The 21301-nt window shown below is 40.1% G+C and overlaps 1 protein-coding gene across 1 annotated transcript in view; it reads right to left on the bottom strand.

Moving 5' to 3' along the window:
* Positions 1–21301, bottom strand: part of LOC139478243 (kinesin-like protein KIF2A) — a 43192-nt gene that overhangs the window by 14218 nt on the left and 7673 nt on the right. The window contains exons 4-16 of the mRNA XM_071260664.1: positions 12483–12540; positions 11758–11874; positions 9262–9409; positions 8411–8514; positions 6992–7154; positions 6366–6456; positions 6097–6163; positions 5387–5475; positions 4739–4881; positions 2292–2366; positions 2041–2087; positions 1681–1769; positions 675–785 (exon numbers count right to left, since the gene is read on the bottom strand). Of these exons, the coding sequence (XP_071116765.1) occupies positions 675–785; positions 1681–1769; positions 2041–2087; positions 2292–2366; positions 4739–4881; positions 5387–5475; positions 6097–6163; positions 6366–6456; positions 6992–7154; positions 8411–8514; positions 9262–9409; positions 11758–11874; positions 12483–12540 (1302 nt within the window). The remainder of the gene's footprint in view (positions 1–674; positions 786–1680; positions 1770–2040; positions 2088–2291; positions 2367–4738; positions 4882–5386; positions 5476–6096; positions 6164–6365; positions 6457–6991; positions 7155–8410; positions 8515–9261; positions 9410–11757; positions 11875–12482; positions 12541–21301) is intronic.

Raw genomic sequence — 21301 nt, forward strand, 5'->3', positions numbered from 1 at the left:
TAAGTAAATGAGAAAGTATACAAGCTAAGACAAACATAACACTAAGTTAGCCCTGTGAAACACGAGGCCAAGTCCTCAATAATCAGCTGCCATTGTGAACACCTCATCACCATTTTAGTTCTCTTGTGACAACCCATGCTTGCCGTAAAAGGTGACTATGCTTGTCGTAAAAGGCGACTAACGGGATCGGGTGGTCAGGCTCGCTGACTTGGTTGATGCATGTCATCGATCCCAATTGCGTGGATGGATGCTCATGATATCAATCACTGGATTGTCTGGTCAAGACTCGATTATTTACAGACCGCCGTCATATAGCTGGAATATTGCTGAGTGCGGCGTTAAACAACAAACCAACAACAATGACAACGACAAGCATATGGCACTGAGAACGTGTTTCCACATAAAATCCCAAAGGGGTATTAGTGTGCGTTTGTTTCTTGTATAATGCCATACTCAGCATTAATTCCACCTCAATGTAAACAATCAAGTCTGAACCAGATAAACAAATTATTGATATTATATGTAACAATGGCATGCAATGAACCAAGTAACGGAGTCCGACCACACAATTCATTCAGCTGCCTCTTACAACAAGCATAGGTTCCCCGGGACCTAGTTTAACCCGGTATCCCACTGGGTCTTAGAGAATGTAAGCAGAGGACATATCAACCTACCATGCATGTCCTTGACTTCTCCCCTATAAAAGAATCTCGCAGTACTTGAGTCAGCTTGCTGGCACGGAAAGGTAAGTGAGTCCCCTTCTTCCCCAAGGCTCGGATACATTCCTTCAACACAACAGTATGTGCAGATAGTAAAGTGACTCCAGTATTGTGACATGTATTGTAAAGTGACTCCAGTATTGTGACATGTATTGTAAATTGACTCCAGTATTGTGACATGTATTGTAAAGTGACTCCAGTATTGTGACATGTATTGTAAAGTGACTCCAGTATTGTGACATGTATTGTTAAGTGACTACAGTATTGTGATATGAATTGTAAAGTGGCACAAGTATCGTGACATGCATTGTAAAGTGACTCCAGTATTGTGACATGTATTGTAAAGTGACTCCAGTATTGTGACATGAATTGTAAAGTGACTCCAGGAATGTCATATGTATTATAAAGTGACTCCAGTATTGTGACATGTATTGTTAAGTGACTCCAGTATTGTGACATGTATTGTAAAGTGACTCCAGTATTGTGACATGTATTGTAAGGTAACTGCAGAAATGTGATATGTATTGTGAAGTGACTCCAGTATTGTGACATGTGTTGTTAAGTGACTCCAGTATTGTGACATGTATTGTAAAGTGACTCCAGTATTGTGACATGTATTGTTAAGTGACTACAGTATTGTGACATGTTTTGTAAAGTGACTCCAGTATTGTGACATGTATCGTAAAGTGACTTTTCTCTCAAGTATTGCAATATGTACTGATATGCAAGCAAGGTGTATCATGATACCCTGGCTAACATTATGTTATTAATAAACATGAAACAGTTTTCTGGCACAGCCAACACACAAAACACATCTTCAAATGAGAGATGTCTTCTTTGTTTTTGACAAAATGACAATTCAGACTCCAGGTGATATGAATATACTTAGGGTCATACTTTCCACTGCTCCACCTCAGTTATGTAAAGTAGAATTACTGTGAATGACATTTCCCTTTCTCACCTTGAGCGCCAGTAAGCTCTTGTTAATCTCAGCTCCTTCCATTCTTGTCTGTCTGTCAGAACTTGACGTGTCAGCACCTCGCTCATTTCCTAAACACACATCACAATGACATTCACTGTTAAAGTAGCAAAGCCTGTTTACAGATTTAGGTGATTTACCTCAAAAACATTCTACCACAAGCGTTCACTCCCAGAAACCAAATGATCAAGGAAGCCTATGTGCGTGAAACAATCAACGAATGACATTTGAGAGTACACTGATCTGTTGACAAGGGTAACAATGGTGTAGGGCTTTGAGCATACACTTGTTAGCTGAATATAGCGCATTATAAATATACTGTACTATTATTTTTTAACTCACCCGCCAGATCTATCAATGAGAACTTTCCAAATAGCTTGTTGTTATTCCTGAAAGAGAAGAATGGTAGGCATTTAGCTGAAATTGTAGACATATTATTTGATAGAAGTATTTTATAAAATGATTCATTACCATGTTGCAACGTGTAACAGTTGGATTTATCCAGCATTGGAGTGAAGGTGATCACTGAAAGAACACATCTAACACCGAACTACTGCATCATGCAGAAGGTGAAATCAATATTGTCTGCTTACCTTTTCCTGAGAATAATCTGAAAAACCGCATGTGATCGAGAAGAATGCTGGTTTGCAGAAGTCGTACCCGATGTTCTATAAAAGTGTGAAAGAATGTCTCAATAAATATAAGAATGATACTATGCATATCAAATCTCATTATTCACATAATCATCCTCACACCAATATTGCCTATCTCTATATCTATCACCAGCCTACACCTCACCTTTAAAAACTAACACACCCTCTCCCCTAACAACACACCCTCTCCCCTAACAACACACCCTCTCCCCTTACAACACACCCTCTCCCCTAACAACATCCGCTCTCCATTCACAGTCACCTCTCCACTGTCCTCACATCCTCCCCTCCCACATCACATAAGCCTCATCCATCATCACCCCTAAACCTGACCATCCATCATCATGGTGATCTAGGTCACAATAGGTCCCCAGCAGCCTATGCTGGTTGTAAGAGACAACCATATGGATTGAGTGGTCAGGTTCAGTGAGTTGGATGGTTGTGTTTCATCGTACCCTGACAGTGTTGGACTATGTTTATAATATATACTATCAATTACTAGTTTGTCTGGTAGACTTCAATACTTACAGGTCACTGTCATACATGGGAATATCACTGTGTGCAGCATTTAACTCAAAACAAACACACACCTTATCCTCTTAAAATAACCTTAAAAGAATTTCACTCTCAATTACACATCCGTCTCTGCTCATGAGGCCTCTGCCCTAACATTATCCCCCTCCCCTCACCTACACCCATCTAAGCACATTCTGACAGCTGGCCCACCTGACATTGTTCCAATGCTGGATGAGGTGTAGCACCTCCTCTGCCCTCACATTATCCCCCTCCCCTCCACACCTACACCCATCTAAGCACATTCTGACAGCTGGCCCACCTGACATTGTTCCCATGCTGGATGAGTTGTAGCACCTCCTCTGCCCTCACATTATCCCCCTCCCCTCACCTACACCCATCTAAGCACATTCTGACAGCTGGCCCACCTGACATTGTTCCCATGCTGGATGAGGTGTAGCACCTCCTCTGCCCTAACATTATCCCCCTCCCCTCACCTACACCCATCTAAGCACATTCTGACAGCTGGCCCACCTGACATTGTTCCCATGCTGGATGAGCTGTAGCACCTCCTCTGCCCTCACATTATCCCCCTCCCCTCACCTACACCCATCTAAGTAAAGCACATTCCGACAGCTGGCCCACCTGACATTGTTCCCATGCTGGATGAGGTGTAGCACCTCCTCTGCCCTCACATTATCTCCCTCCCCTCCACACCTAAACCCATCTAAGCACATTCCGACAGCTGGCCCACCTGACATTGTTCCCATGCTGGATGAGCTGTAGCACCTCCTCTGCCCTCACATTATCCCCCTCCCCTCCACACCTACACCCATCTAAGTAAAGCACATTCCGACAGCTGGCCCACCTGACATTGTTCCCATGCTGGATGAGTTGTAGCACCTCCTCTGCCCTCACATTATCCCCCTCCCCTCCACACCTACACCCATCTAAGTAAAGCACATTCCGACAGCTGGCTCACCTGACATTGTTCCCATGCTGGATGAGTTGTAGCACCTCCTCTGCCCTCACATTATCCCCCTCCCCTCCGCACCTACACCCATCTAAGTAAAGCACATTCCGACAGCTGGCCCACCTGACATTGTTCCCATGCTGGATGAGCTGTAGCACCTCCTCTGCCCTCACATTATCCCCCTCCCCTCTGCACCTACACCCATCTAAGTAAAGCACATTCTGACAGCTGGCTCACCTGACATTGTTCCTATGTTGGATGAGCTGTAGCACCTCCTCTGCCCTCACATTATCCCCCTCCCCTCCGCACCTACACCCATCTAAGTAAAGCACATTCCGACAGCTGGCCCACCTGACATTGTTCCCATGCTGGATGAGGTGTAGCACCTCCTCTGCCCTCACATTATCCCCCTCCCCTCCACACCTACACCCATCTAAGTAAAGCACATTCTGACAGCTGGCCCACCTGACATTGTTCCCATGCTGGATGAGGTGTAGCACCTCCTCTGCCCTCACATTATCCCCCTCCCCTCCGCACCTACACCCATCTAAGCACATTCCGACAGCTGGCCCACCTGACATTGTTCCAAAGCTGGATGAGTTGTAGCACCTCCTCTGCCCTCACATTATCCCCCTCCCCTCCACACCTACACCAATCTAAGCACATTCCGACAGCTGGCCCACCTGACATTGTTCAAAAGCTGGATGAGTTGTAGCACCTCCTCTGCCCTCACATTATCCCCCTCCCCTCCGCACCTACACCCATCTAAGCACATTCTGACAGCTGGCCCATCTGACATTGTTCCCATGCTGGATGAGCTGTAGCACCTCCTCTGCCCTCACATTATCTCCCTCCCCTCCACACCTAAACCCATCTAAGCACATTCCGACAGCTGGCCCACCTGACATTGTTCCCATGCTGGATGAGCTGTAGCACCTCCTCTGTACTCTGCACCACCTCCTCCTTCAAGCCCACGACCTGCACCTGCTGTTTGTGGTCCTCGAGAACTCGCAATTTTAACTTCTTGTTTAGAAGGTCAAACACCTGTGGTAACAACAAGGTACATTAGTAAGCAAATCTGCAGTACTGTTACTGTTAGTATCTGCATGAGACATTGGTTAGACATTCTTCACAATAACACAAACTACAGACGCAAAATACCTATAAGAGTAATTAAATAGGATAAAATGGGTTCATCGGTAATGGCATGGCTAGTGACATACTCTGTCAAATAGATTCGACAGTAGCATTGAGAACATTAACTAAACAATTGTAGCTAAGACCTTTATTTGGAATGGGACCCTGGTATCCAAACTGGGCCAGAACCCATCTACCAAAGCAATCCTAGCACCGAGACAATTGCTCTTCCCATATTTTAACACATTAGATTTACATCAATCGAGGAGCAAAGTTTGCTTTGTGGAATTGAACTCTGGTACTGACAGGTACAAACAGAGATGACATGGATTTGTACGATATGTATCTGAATTTTAAGGATCGTTATTCATTATTCCAAAAGAGTGCTGAGAACAAGTCAGGTAACTCTTACCTTCCCACTGTATATTTCAAAGAAGCTGGCCCCCACAGTCAGATCAAGTTTCTTGAATTTGGAGTGAATAAGTTTGAAAACATCTTTGGCTGAAATCAAGTAATAACATATGAATATAACCAAACATATAAGTTCCAAACATCTTTGTGTCACACCACACAAGACATGTACATAACTTTGAGTTGGTTTAACACTGCATTGAACACTATTGCAGTTATATCACGGCGTGTCAGCGGAGAGAGGAAAGTCTGAAATGATGCAGGTCTCAGACATTACCACTTTGGTGAAACCCATGAGCACATAGAAACGTAATGGGGTGAACCAGGATTCGAACCCAATTACTACTTCTTCTTTTTAGTCAAATTGGCTCTTTGGAAATAAGGTATAAGTATTTCATTGCCAAAAGAGTGATGATTGATTTAGAATCATTTTCTTTACACAGACATAAAATAATTTCACTTTGACTCAAAGCCAAGTTCAAGAAATCACAGTATGGTTTTTGTACATGTTGTAAATGTGTCTATAAAGGTTCTCTCAGAGCTCAAAGAGCTAAAAGGGAGCAAAAACACACAACACATGTCATCAAGAAAATTCACTGATATCTTATCAAAACAAATTAATATGCAATTAATAGTCCTTGTGTATTCATTGTAGTTAAAGTTAAAACATAAACATCAGTTTAACCATATATACATCCCTACATGTCCTACCTGCTAGGAGATATATTCCTTTTGAGCAGTCCTGCTGTCCTTTTGCAGAAAAATCTCCTCCCATCGTCTGTAAAGAAACCATAAGGTCAATCCTACAGTCTGGCATAAAATATGCTTCAGCCTTGAGCATTTCACAAGGTCAATGCTGCATGAAGATGCTTAACTAGTCACTTTTCAGTACAAATAAAGTCACATATTTCTCCAGTCCTATGGTAACATATATACAATTTCCACCACCCTCTTCTTCTGCCACTGATGCCATGACTCACATGTGTTTTTCCACTGCCCGTCTGCCCATAAGCAAAACAAGTAGCCATCCCTCCTTCAAATATACACTCCACCAGGGGCTTGGCCGTGTACCTGTTGAGAGAAGCATGCCATCAGTCTTGACAGCAAAGTATTTATTTGTTTGTTTGTTGTTTAACGCCACACTCAGCAATATTCCAGCTATATGACAGCAGTCTGTAAATAATCGAGTCTGGACCCGACAATCCAGTGATTAACATCATTAGCATCGATCTACCCAACTGGGATACGATGACATGCATCGACCAAGTAACCGAGCCTGACCACTCAATCCCCTTAGCATCACATCTTACAACAAGCATGGGCTGCAGATGCAGAAGACCTATTGTAACTAGGATCTTCACAGGTTGACAACAAGTGAGACCAGACATGTCAACCCCATTTTGAGGCAATTCTGGGATAACTGGAAAGTAAGATTACTAATTTTGTAAAAAGAAAGTTATCACCATGAGAATGTATATTCCAGTTATATCACGACAACGAGTAAATAATCAAGTCTATGTCTGACCAGGCATTATTATTGAATGCTGTTTAAGTTGATGTCTCATGCTGATGTCTTTCACAATTTGACTTTCTAGCTGGTACAGACCTGTAGACCATTTCGTTGGTGACTGAATCGTCGAAGGCGTAGTCAAATCGGAATGACTGGTTTTCCAGGTACTTGGTGAGGTCAACCTTGAGCTTGGGTTCATGGACGATGGTGTTCTCCTTGTTTGGAATGGTGACGACGTCCACCTCCTTCCTCCCGGTCTCTGCAATGCCATGAGGGAATACAGGGTAAGAGTAAGTAGCCTGGGTTGCTGCTTGGATTACCAAAATTTGTGGGTGAGATTGCAGTATATCAGATACCTTCCACCATTTGGGTAAGGAATGTGCACAAGCTCCTGCCTTGTAACAGTTTTTAAGCTATCTTGCTACATTAACAAAGCCATCCCAACAAGTCCTTGTAATAAAAGGTTTCGGAAGTTAATGTCACTGTCAGTTACCAAGGTTAATGAAAATTACAACATGTTTGTTGAAAAAAAATGTATGAAAGTGACGCCATTATGGAACCTTGATATTGATGAGTGATTTTTTATGTTTGCGAATATTGCTTTGATATTCAATTTTGAGGTTTAATCATATTAAACCATACAAATGCAAGCAGGAAAATTTGTTCTGCTCATTTAGAGCTTTATCCCTATATTTCTCAAATACTCATGCTGTCGTGTGTCACTTTATTAGAAGCATCCAACAAACAAGTCATCCATGAAGCCAGAGTACCAGATTTGTGTGTCATGCCCTATCAAATGTGAAACTAGTGAGCCTTGGTGTATGTGAGGGCCCAAACATAAGGCATGTAAACTTAGAAACAGATTCCACCTAATGTAGCTACGTCTGAGAGTGTCTCAAGTCCTTAAACTAGTAATGCTTGCCCTTGGCAGACGAGTGAGTAACTGTTCACACAGTCAAAAAAAGTAATATACAACAGAATATATATATAAACTATGTGAGCCTGTTGTGTGGCAACCCTGGCCACTCACATTTCTTTATGCAGCCACATCAATAAATGACCAGAAATTCCATAATATCACGCCGAAGTAGGAAAACTGCAAACCACATTCAAGTTTAATAATACTGCATTATAGGGATTAGATTCTTACACCGTTATCAAGCTGTCACTCCAGCTTGATAACGGTGTATGAATCTACATCGAAACATTTTTTCTTTATTGCTGCACTCGGCAATATTCTACAGTGCGGTCTGTAAATAATTGAGTCTGGACCAGACAATCCAGTGATTAACATCATGAGCATAGATCCCTTCAATTGGAATACGATGACATGCATCAACCAAGTCAGCGAGCCTGACCATCCGATCCCATTAGTCGCCTCTGCCACTAGCATAGTCACCTTTCGCGGTAAACATGGGTTGCTGAAGACCTATTCTACCCCGGATCTTCACAGGTCAAAGAGACACATACAATGGGTCCAAACCAATCAAACTCATCTACCCACGTCATACAAACCTTTCTTCGTCAGCGGTCGCTTCCTGACACATACACTGATCTGATGGTTCTCTATCGGGTCAGACGATGTGATTGGTCGATACTCAAGGTTACCTCGATAGTTACTGGAATAACAAATATATGTTAGAATGTGAAAAAACATGAATCACTTTGTTTCACATTTGAACATTCATTTGTATATGTTGTATGGGAAAATTAATTACAATTTAATGAGTTTCTGTAAAATATTCAATTTTAGCGAGTTGGTGACTTGAAATGCATACAATATCTCCACAAAATGTTAGCTGTGTGGAGTTCCCTGTTAGTTGGTATATATGTGTGCTCTTCGTCTCATCACAACACTGAGTACCAATGAACAAAAAGTTGGCACATTAAATCTGGGTTGGTGGGGTAATCAATACCACATCATATCCCACTTTAGGCCTAATTGGGCCTGGAGCAGGCAAACAGGTGGATGATAGAGTGTGCATCGATGTATACCATCAGCTGTATCAAACCACCTTGTCACCAGTCTGGGTCCCTAGCACATTTGCCAGCAATCATTTGGGCCCAGTTCAAACAAACCAATCATAAGACCACCTTAACCATGTTAACTCCAATACTTGAACTGAAACAGACTTTATACTCTGCAGGCATAACGACCATCCAATATCCATATAAGAACAGATATCAATGTCACTTTGAACTGAGGTGTCCGTGTCAATGTTGTTAACTATGTGTTAGGAATATCGAGGTATACAACTTGCATCCTGTCATAGCAGGACAGTAATAATATGAACTACTACGGAGTCTTTTTAGGACCTTTTCTGGGGCTATTCTAACAACCCCTTTCTCCACTGCATGTGACCTACTTGATCATTGCGTTAAAAGCCCAGTTGGGGTCAGAAGTGTCGTAGTTCTTCTCGTTCACCTCCTTGATTGCCTGCTGTGCTGCTCGTCTGTCTTCTCGACGCTTCTGAATCATTTCCACCTCCTTCACACAATTCGACTTCCGCCGTCCTGTCACAAAACATCGTGGCTTGAAACAAGTTCAGTTAAAATCTTGCAATTTTGTTGACATGCCTGTTGAATCCACGATTGTCCTCAGTGTGCAGCATTCCCAATTACACTAATGATGGCTGTCACAGACTGAACCACTATTTTGAACAAGAAAACTTGGTTCTATAGGCTACATGGTATACACATCAACTGTGTCCTTCCTACTTGACAAAGGTTAGATGCAAGATGTTGACAATGGGTGAGGGGTACTGAACACTAACTACCGTATTCGACGGAATAAGTGCCCCGTTCTCAGAAGTGCTAATATATTGGCTAGTGAACAATCCCAATTATCATCCCTTCCAATTGATCAATGTACACAAGATTTATTTATTTGTGTATAATACGCACTCGTGTGTTCTATGCGCCCTTAATTATGGGCAATTAAATTCTGGAAAATATATCTGTCGTGCATAATACGCACAGACTTTTCTTCTGTATCATTTCAGGCTGTCAGCATAACCCACGAAATTTACGATCTTTCAGCTCTCTTTTTTCTCACCAAAATTATATTCAAATAAGAGCCCCCTATTTCTAAATTTGAGAGCGCCCTGGGCGCTTATTACGTCGAATATGGTAAGTCACAAGATGATCATGGGCAATTGAGGGACTGACTCAGGTGACATCAAAGGTGTCTGAAAACATGGAGGTGCAAACCCCTGCACAACCCATTTCTCCCCCTGGATACCCCAATGTGAAAGAGTAAGAATTATGAGGTCAGACATCAAAATTTGGAATAAGAAACCAAGGACAGAGTTTGTATTATGTCCAGAAATTACAACCTAAGAAGTCTTCTGAACTTATCACATAAAACATACTTTACTCCTTGGCATGTATCCAGGGATGAGAATGGATATTTTCCTTTTAAGCTGAAATTCTTTGCAATAGAGTGTGGTCCATAATTTGAGGGTGTTTATGGGGGGAAGCCATCAGATTTTAACAAATTTGTGGTCGCTTAAATTTGTGGATCCGCAGAAGATTTTCACCCCTGTGTATCACGAAATATTGGAACTTTTGTTTGTTTGTTTGTTTGTTTGTTTGTTTGTTTGTTTGTTTGATGCTTACTGCCGCACTCAGCAATATTCCAGCTATATGACAGTGGCCTGGAAATAATCAGCCTGGACCAGACAATCCAGTGATTAACATCATAAGCATCAATCGATGCAATTGGGATTTGATGACATGCATCAACAAAGTAGCTGAGTCTGACCACCTTATCCTGTTATGTTAGTTGCCTCACACGACCACCATACACTGCTGGGGAGCAATTATAACCCAGCATCCCCAAGGGGAAACACTGCAAGTGACGAGATTGAGCAGCCACCACTGGAACACCATGCTGCAAATCAGGTGGCATCCAGCTTTCCCTGATATCTACTGATATTCAATTTGGATCCCATTTGGTTAAAATATTTCAAAGGGGTCAGTTTAATCATTAGAGCCCAGAAGTGGTAATTAGAGTTGCTATGGATGCTGTTCATGTGAATATTTAACCATGGTTAATCATGCATCCACGAATTGATTTTTAAAATCCCTGGGATGTTGACTGAAAAGATTACTTGACAGTCGTCAGCCAATGGTATTTCTAAAACCACTGCACATAGGCCAAGCATTCTCACTAAAGATCACGGACCATATCCTAGAGCACACTTAGCACTTTTACAGCTCTAGGAAATCTCCAGGCAAATGCCACTTCCAGTGAAATGGAACTATCAGATTTTCACAATTACTTCAATGCAAGCCTACATGAAGGGTGGTTAAGTTTGCTTAAATGTTGCTTCAAAATGGATTTATACTATATCTTGGTATGTCAGCTTAATGCAGAAGGAAAGAAAACTGACACAGGTCGTTGACGTTAAACACTTTGGTGAACCAAACCTACGAGCACAGGTATGGTGCAGACAGACCAAGGATCATAATCAGAGCAATTCTCAGATCTGAACACAACCAGCGGATCCTGGTACAGCTAAGGGTGCAAATGCAGTGTCCTCCACCACAAGGCCACCATGCCCTAGAAAGCCTAAACCCAATGGAAACAAAATCACTCTGACAACATAAGATTATTTCAAATAACCCCTTTCAAATACATTAAGCCTTTGCACAAATACGTGCTGGGTTGAAAATTAAAAGAAAGAGGTATCTACTCTACAGTGGGACTACATCAAATTTCAAAACACAGTAGGTTTATCTCCTAAATTTCAGCTAAGCATAAAAATGTGATGAGTGATGCAGAAGTTTACAGAGTCTACCCATCATGACCACAGGTACAGAGTGTTCACTGTTTGATGACTGCGACACAGGACACTGACCCCCAAGTTTCTTTCCATCATCCTTGCCATCTGGCACTGGTATGGACTGATCCACCTTCCCATTCTGGGCAGCTGCAGGACGTGCTGCATAGCTGGGCCGAGACCGGGCAGACGACACTGGAACACCATCAACAGACATAGGTCAACTCGTGCTTATAGAGAGAAACATGCTTGTACAATATTAGAACGCATTTTAGAGCTTTTTTCCAGCTCTCACCCAAATAATATATATGGCCAAATGTTTAGTTTATTTCACAGACTAGATTATATTTTTTTATAAAAGTTTTATTGGAGTGAGTGAGTAAGGTTTTACACCACTTTTATCAATATTCCAGCAATATCACGGCAGGGGACACAAGAAACTGGCTTCACACATTGTATCCATGTCGATAATCGAACCCGGGTCTTCTGCACGACATGCAAACGCTTTAACCACTTGGCTTACTGACCGCCCCTAAGTCTTATTGGACAAAAATGCTTTCTTTTGAAAAACATCCAAACTTGCTGATTCAGCATTAAAATCGACTTCCTCACTGCAATCAAACCTCAATACATTAATTTCCATTGTCTCTTATATAATATCACACATGAGTGGACACAAATTTGCAATATTGATATGTTTTATGCCTGAATACACACAGAATCTAAACAAAGAAGTTTGGAATTTCCTATCATAGCTCACATTCATAATAAACTATCCAAGGTCTATCTTGATGACATCTCACCTTTATTAGATGATCTGGCATTGTCACGGTCGCCAGTTCCACCCAAGGATTTGTTACTCTGGAAAACCATAATACATGCATATGATAGGGATGAGCATCAGAGGTTTACAGTGTATTGATCACAATATTTGGCTATGCACAAGACCATACTGGGATACGTATCACGATATATTGTAGAATTCTAAACATTTAATTCAGGACAGCACTGCAATAATTGCATCATCAATTTTCTACACCTCGGCTATGCCTTTCACATTTGAAACAATTGACTACACCGACATCTTAGGGCCTCGGATGTTTATGATGGAAGTGAATGCACATCCACAGAAGGGAGGTGAGGTGAGGCACAATGGGGTCTAAGGTCGCCTTTAAGATTAACATGAATATCCCCCAGACACAGAATACTGACTCTGAGCCAACCAGTCCTTGTTACAGCCCTTTAATCCTGAGCACCAGGCAAGGTAAGAACAAGTACCATCTTTTAACGTCTTTTGGTATGAAGCGCCCAGGGATCGAACCCCGGACGTTCCGCTCTCCAGGCAAACGCTCTACCACGAGAGTATGGAGGCAGTCACATAAGGGAGGTAACTTAGAATTAACCTCTATCTTTGCAAACTTGCACTGTGAAATTACGGAAACATTTCAAAGGTATTTGTCAAGTGTATTACATTAATTACATGATAAAAATCCCTTGAGATAAATACCCTTGAACCATTCACAGCACAGGCATCCTTCTCATTAATAACACTATCTCCATCTTTTATCTCTAACTTTCAGAATTTCTCCTGCTCATGAGCTCAATGACCTTGAAGAAAACAATTCCTCTGAACGAGAAATAATAATACTGTTATAAATGAATATTCATATTGGGAGGACAGTTCCTATGTTGCCTGGTGTTCCAAATTTGTTTCTTTGAGAACTTTGTTGTTTAATAACGATATTCCTGCAACATGATGGCAGTCTGTACATAATCCAGTCTGACAATACAGCGCTTGACATCACCAGCATCGATCTTAACAACTGGGATACGATGACATGCTGTCTGGTGTTGTTAAGAATAAGATCATACTTATGTATCATGAAGCAAGTGTCATTATTGATAGATTGTCTATTTGCAGCCTCATGTCAATCGAAGGAAACTCAAAACAGTTTATGGTGGCAAATGGGTCAAGTGTATTTATCAAAACAGACTGGCGATACAGAACAAGGAATAATTGTGCATCCTGCTAAGTAAACTGCTGGAGTGAGTGAGTGAGTGAGGTTTTACGCCGCTTTTAGCAATATTCCAGCAATATCACGGCGGGGGGACACCAGAAATGGGCTGCACACATTGGTAAACTGCTGGAAGTGAACACAACAGGCAAACAATTCAGCCTCAAAACAAGGAGACATATTTCAGTTTTCCATTTTACTGATATCCCTTCCTTTTAACACAAACACATTAAAATGTTGTGGCTCAAACATGGTAACCGATTCCCAATAATTTACAGGCCTTTCAATTAAATTCAACAAAAACATAACTTTTCATTCGTAATACATTAAAATGTCAACTATGCAAAACGACAATAATACCTAAAGCCATAATTATCAGAACCACAACATATTTCTAAAGCATTATCACAACGATTCAAAAACAACATTATACATTTAAAATATACACCTCTCAATGACATAATGAAATGGCTTTAAAAACTGGAGAAGATGTGATTATCATAAGCTGGTCAGGACTGTAATTAAAACCTAATAATGCAATGATGTAAAATTCATAATATACTAAGTCAAACCTCGTGTCGACTTCCTGGCTGTCTGGAAGTCATTTGGGAGTCCCAAATATCCAAAATGTTCCTGATGTCTCAAAACCCAGATAACACAAACTTTTTTTCAGGTACCCACAACACAAAGTTCGACTGTATTTAAAAGAAGTTAAGGAACACCCAACTCTTTCAAACAATAATAGTTAATCTGTCATGACATACCATATCAACTAAAGTTTTTTTAGTCATATGGCAGAATCGAATATTCTGTAACTTCTTTTGAGTAGTATAAAAGCTGAAAGTGAAATTCTACATCTAACAGATTCTATAATATACACACAACGGAACTACGCATGCTGCAAAAAATGACTTAAACACAAACTACATATGACTTTACCACATTGCCCATACCGGGCCCTGGACGTCATCATTCCGTGCAATCTATTCCCACTACACATATGTATATCCATCACACACCCGTTCCTAAAGCTGCACCTAAAGTCACTCATGATAGTATTGTGGTGTGAGGTGACACAACAAAAAGGTGGTGAAACAATCAATACGCTCATGCAAGCACAACCTTTGTTATTGTTTAACTGAAACAACTTGTCCAAACACATTAATTATTCACTCTATTATGACTTGGGACGGGTGTTGCCCTTATCATAAACATCGCCTGCGGCCTTGTCGTTATATATGAGACATCTCAAAAACAAAGTTGCACATAGATTTTGTTGCTTGGGTTTTTTCTTTTCTAACAATGTACATAGAAACATGTGTTTATGGCTTGTGTGATCATGATGATGCCATAGTTTCAACAGGGTCAATAAAAATAAACAGCAATCACTACAAACATGATGAAAAGATCACTTCATCCATGAGGATGTTTTAAAAAATAACTTAAAGATTAACCATCTTCTCATTATTAAATTCAATAAAAATTAAAATAAATTAAAGAAACATTAAAAATAAAATATCTTCAACTTGTTAAAGTTCTAAACTTTACTATCAAGCAAAGTACGTGTTTCTCACAATATACCTATTAGGCCAGACCAATTATTTTAAGATAAATTTTCCCCAAAAGAATTTCGTATTAAATTACATGAAACGTAAAATGCTGTGCATTTTTTGCAAATTTTACAATGCAAGAGATCTGAGATCTGTTTTCATGTTTATCGAAATTCAGCTCATATTGCCTGACAAGATTTTCAACAAGGTTCATTATCGTTTTTATTCTCTCGCTTGCCTCTTGGCATAGTGACCACAAAAATCTATAAAACAAGAGATTATACTGGTCTGGCCTAACAAAACATACACTCTTATCAATCAATCAGTCTATGCCTTGAGAGAAGCTATAAGGTCAGGTAAAGAGAAATTCAAAACCATCGATCAATATCAACGCGACATGATACATATTCTCTTATATAGCGGCATTCATATGGCCTTCATAGAAGACATCAGGTAACACTTCTTCTGCCAAAAAAAATCAATCTTATTGATGCTATGGTTTACCATGAATCAATCCCATCAATGCAAGCATGATGGAGATGGCTGGAACATGTGATGAAGACAGTCCATGCAAGACCACATCCACAAAAGAACTGAACTAAACAAAAGGGGATGAACTGGAGATGGGGAGTGTCTCGGCAAGCAGGGTGACGGGCGATGGGTGATGGGCCGTTGCCATGAATAAACTCCCCCGACACCAACAGCAAGGCTTCATTCCTCATTCACTTTCTACTGAACTAGATTCTTGGATGTAGATAATGGAACATTGAATTTTGGAAAATAGTTTCGGATGGCAAAGGGACCTCTTTATTTCTTTGTTCCACTTGGTAATAGGGCTGTGACGATTCGTAGTGATATACTACTCAAAAGAAGTCATAGAACACCCGATTCAAAATACTATAGATAATTTGGCTTTCAGAATTTGGTTTTCTTTATTTTCTTTTGAGAAGTATACATATTTTTTAATGATGGTTGAAATACGTGCAAACTACGCTACGACTTCCCTTCCTGCCAAATAACATGCTGTTCTTATCATGATAATAAAGCCTGCATAATTTTGGATTGATACATGACCATACATGACAATCGTTTCAGCCCTATGTTGTCGTGGAGGTGAGGTCACCATTCTTCATTGTCGCTATGACACCAGTGTTTTGGGCAACTTTTAAACTATTCATGATTTCAAAACACTAATCACTGATTTGTCTTTACAAATATACTCTTTAGATCTTTACTCTTATTAAAAGTGCTTCCATTGTCTGTCAGTATCTCACTTATCCCCTATCTACACCCATGGAGGCATGCACTACCCAGACGTGAGCCAGTGTAAGACGAACGGAACCAGCCAACCAAGGAGAGACGGCAGGCGTGATGCAGCAGGGCAACGCTACCTTGGCTCCGAGGCGCGAGATCTTACTGGGCTGGGCTAGGCGGGAGCTAGCAGATGGGGGCAAACCCTGCTGGGCCTGGGGGTCCTGCTCAGCAGGATTGTTATCACTAGTACTAGGTTCATCTTCATCCTCGTCCTCATCATCAGGATCCAGGTCAGGTTCTTCTTCAGGCTCTTCCTGGGAGTTACAATTTACATTTAACCTTTCTACTTGAAATATGTTCATAAAACCCTTCTAGTTGAACAGATAACATTAAACTTACTCTTTGAACAATGTTCATGAAATCTTACTCTTTGAACATGTTGAACAATGTTCATGAAACGTTTCTCCTTGAACAATGTTCATTAAACTCTTCTACTTGAACAATGTTCAGTAAAACTTTTTCCTTGAAAAACGTTCATGAAACCTTTCTCCTTGAACAATGGTCATTAAAACTTTCTCCTTGAACAATGGTCATTAACACTGTCTCCTTGAACAATGGTTATTAAAACTTTTTCCTTGAACAATCGTCATTAAAACTTTCTCCTTGAACAATGTTCATTAATCCTTTCTCCTTGAACAATCGTCAACATCTGAAAATCTTAAGTACTGAAAGACCACTCCATTATCAGCTGCGTGGGAAACATGAAAGGTTTGGCTAAAAGGAGACGTTACCCCCACACCTTGAATGTAACCTAAACCAAATACCAGAGCTCAGAAATCCTGTATCTAATGCAACTCCCTCACAGTGAAGACAAATCACACTGTAGCCTGTGAAATGTGATTAAACTTAACAAGACATACATGCAAACTATCAAACTATCACAGTTCAGTGGATCCTCAGTACATTCATACTTGTCAGCCATTGTGACCATTCAATACCAATAAAGCTGATTTTAACAAGCAATGGCCATTGGCCTCAGTCCACAAAGTGATCTCAGCGTCACGATGACAGTAAGCCTACTAAAGTATGGGACTTGCGTGCACCTTAGCAGTAAGATTGCTTTGTTAAACAGATACCTGGGGACTACGCTATCCCAAACATTAAGCTACTCCTCTTCCATACTGAAGACACACAATTAGGGAATGATGCATTTCATGATACAATCCTCTGATCATGTCAGTTCACACAGCCTCAGAGTCAGTTAAATACATTCAGTATTGATTACGTCCCTCATAATTCACTTTGGACTTGTCCTATGTATCATACATACTCTTGGTGAGTAAAACATGATCGTCCGGAATCAAACATAACAAAGAACATTGTACCATGACCAGACATAACTACATCCCTTAGTTTCTATATTAATCAGCCCTGTATTCTCAATGTTAATCAGCCCCTTTTTCCTAACTCTCTGTGTTAATCAGCCCCTTATTTCTTAATTCTCCACGTTAAACAGCCCTTTTTTCCCTAATTTCCCATGTTAATCAGCCCCTCATTCCCTAACTCTCCATGTTAATCAGCCCCTTATTTCCTAACTCCCTGTGTTAACTCTTTCAACACCAGTCAACCAGAAGTGTTTACTGCTGGGACACCGAGTTCCCCGAGACTCGTGTGATAGATGAAGCCAACATTTATCAAAGAAAATATCTGCTTGTAAAATATATTTGCTACTACATGTTATACACCATTTGAAAGGTCTAATCCTATGGTTTATAAATATGAAAGTTATGTTTTTCACATTTTTTAAAATAATGCATTTACAACTTAATTAAATTCGTTGTTAATAAAAAATGTATGCTAACACGTTATTAACATCCAGATTAAGGACCAAGGAAGCGAAAACTTGACGATTTTCGGCAAATATATGATTTCATAATATCCACGTACCTATTTCTGTTTTATTTTCATTGTTTACGTAAATGGAAAATCATTTTAAAAAGAATTATAAATAGTTTCTGTCATCACCCATTTCCCGATAACAGCGACTGTCCGCTCAGTAAAATTAAGAAATACCCCCGTTTTCGAGGTTTCGTATGAATAACACGTTCGTCAAAGAATGGCATATGAAACATCGCTGGAAAGCTTATTCCTTCATCTACACGCTCGTAACATCGCCTGTTTTTTTTCGTATTTATAACAAGCGATTTTATTGAATTAAAATTGGTTTCTAACGACGCTTTAGTGCCGAAATCTGCCACAAGTTTTGTGTTTGTTCAATTTTGAGCACGTGACCTAAGGCAGCCAATCAAATTACAGCTGTGATACCAAGCTCATGTTCGATAAATTACAGAAGTTGGCGAAATATTTTTGTTAAATCGTGTTATTCTGAATGTTTTGATCAGGAAATCACGATATATATTAAAAATATGGAACTTGAATGTATTGTACTAGGTTACGAGCTGTGACAAAGATTTTTCATGCATATATTTTTGCATTAAACATCGTGTCCGAGCCGAGAATTCAAGGCGACGAAAGCCGAGATGGCATTTGACTTACATTACACGCGATCGCACGAAAAGATGGAAATGATAACTTAGATGTAAGTTTGATTACTTTTAGATATATTTTTGTTGATTTTATTTATTACTTTGCATAATATATTTAAAGATTTGTTTAAAACGTCTTTATTTTCCTCTTTGACATGTTCGATGTGGACCCGTTGTCGAAATGTGTGTCCGAGAATTTTATTTTCAATAATATCGCGGGAAATAGTGAATAATTTTTTAATTTATCGATAAAAAATGATAAATTGAAATGGAATATGTATTTCAGACATTGTGAAATGTGATAGATTTAATAAATGAATGGTATTACAGGTAGGTCCATAAAAATATATAATATTTTGACGTTACTACGGCTTGGCCGGATAACCGGCCTACGGTGTCTGGGGACTCGATGCTTCTTGGCCGGATAACAGGCCTACGGTGTTGAAAGAGTTAATCAGCCCCTTATTCCCTAATTTCCCATGTTAATCAGCTCTTATTCCCTAATTCTCCATGTTAATCAGCCCCTCATTCCCTAACTCTCCATGTTAATCAGCCCCTTATTCCCTAACTCCCTGTGTTAATCAGCCCCTTATTCCCTAATTCTCAATGTTAATCAGCCCCTTATTCCCTAATTTCCCATGTTAAGCAGCCCCTTATTCCCTAATTCTCCATTTTAATCAGCCCCTTATTCCCTAATTTCCCATGTTAATCAGCCCCTTATTCCCTAATTCTCAATGTTAATCAGCCCTTTATTCCCTAATTCTCCATGTTAATCAGCCATTTTTTCCGTAACTCCGTGTTAATCAGCCCCTTATTCCCTAATTCTCAATGTTAATCAGCCCCTTATTCCCTAATTCTCAATGTTAATCAGCCCCTTATTCCCTAATTCTCAATGTTAATCAGCCCCATATTCCCTAATTCTCAATGTTAATCAGCCCCTTATTCCCTAAATCTCAATGTTAATCAGCCCCTTATTCCCTAATTCTCCATGTTAATCAGCCATTTTTTCCCTAACTCCCTGTGTTAATCAGCCCCTTATTCCCTAATTCCCCACATTAATCAGCCCTTTATTCCCTAAATCTCCATGTTTATCAGCCCCTTATTCCCTAACTCTCCATGTTAATCAGCCCCTTATTCCCTTATTCTCCATGTTAATGAGCCCCTTATTCCCTTATTCTCAATGTTAATCAGTCCCTAATTCTCCATGTTAATCAGCCCCTTATTCTTGTTTCTAAGCAGAATCATCAGCAGCCCCTTATTTGCTGTTGATAGTGTACAACAACCTCTGAATAAAACTACAAAACACAGCAATACTATCAAATTACTAACAGTACTACTACTGTTTAATTCATACAGACAACTACAGCGTTAGAATGGGCACTAGTCCTATAGTCCTTGCCAAACTGACCAATAGTTAAGGTGTCATTAAGACTCGTAGACATTAGCCATTTTTAAGGCATCGCAATATTTTATCATCATAAGGACAAGTAGACTTAAAGTGTTAGTTTCCATAGCTGAACTATTGACAATTACAGTGGATAGCCTTGGTCTTGAACAGCTATACAGTCTATTTCCAAGTTTTCACATCTTCCACAACTATTTAGTCCTTGCTAATCATGCTAACAGCAGCATCGATATGATGGTGGTCTGTAAATCATCTGGACCAGACAAACTAGAGATTGATATTATGTGCAAAGTTCCACACCATTGTCAAGGTATTGTGACACACAATTTGCCAAGTGAAACAGTAGATCATGAGTCGTATAGTGCCACAGTTAGTGTGAAGTCCAACGATAGGAAACATAGATTTACAGTGCATACAACAGAAAAACAGAATGCCTTCATCAAGAAAGACAGCATTAGAATTCAACTTTATTACAAGTATGACCATTAGTGTTGTGAAACGGTTAGGATTTTATCATTAATCATTGGTCATAAATGGTTTGTTTCGACCGATCAATTAATTATCAGTACATCACTAACCACCAAAGATAGTCATTACCATCAACATTGCAAAGATAAAAACTACACAGTAAGGAGGAAGAAGAAAACAAATAGTTCTTGTTCAAACTCAGGCAATGACTTTTGAAAAATGGGTGCAAATGGGTTGGGTGTTTTTCAAAAAGAGTGAAAAATTGTCTTACCCAGGTGCCACAATTTAGGTCTTTCTGTTTCAAAACAAACAAGATACTGATATGTGGGAGAATTGATTCAGTCAAGCTCAGAACCAACCCTATTATTATCTAGCCATTTTGGG

The sequence above is a fragment of the Haliotis cracherodii genome, unplaced genomic scaffold (genome assembly GCF_022045235.1).
Source record: "Haliotis cracherodii isolate W230 unplaced genomic scaffold, xgHalCrac1.p SCAF_4, whole genome shotgun sequence".
Lineage (NCBI taxonomy): Eukaryota > Metazoa > Mollusca > Gastropoda > Lepetellida > Haliotidae > Haliotis > Haliotis cracherodii.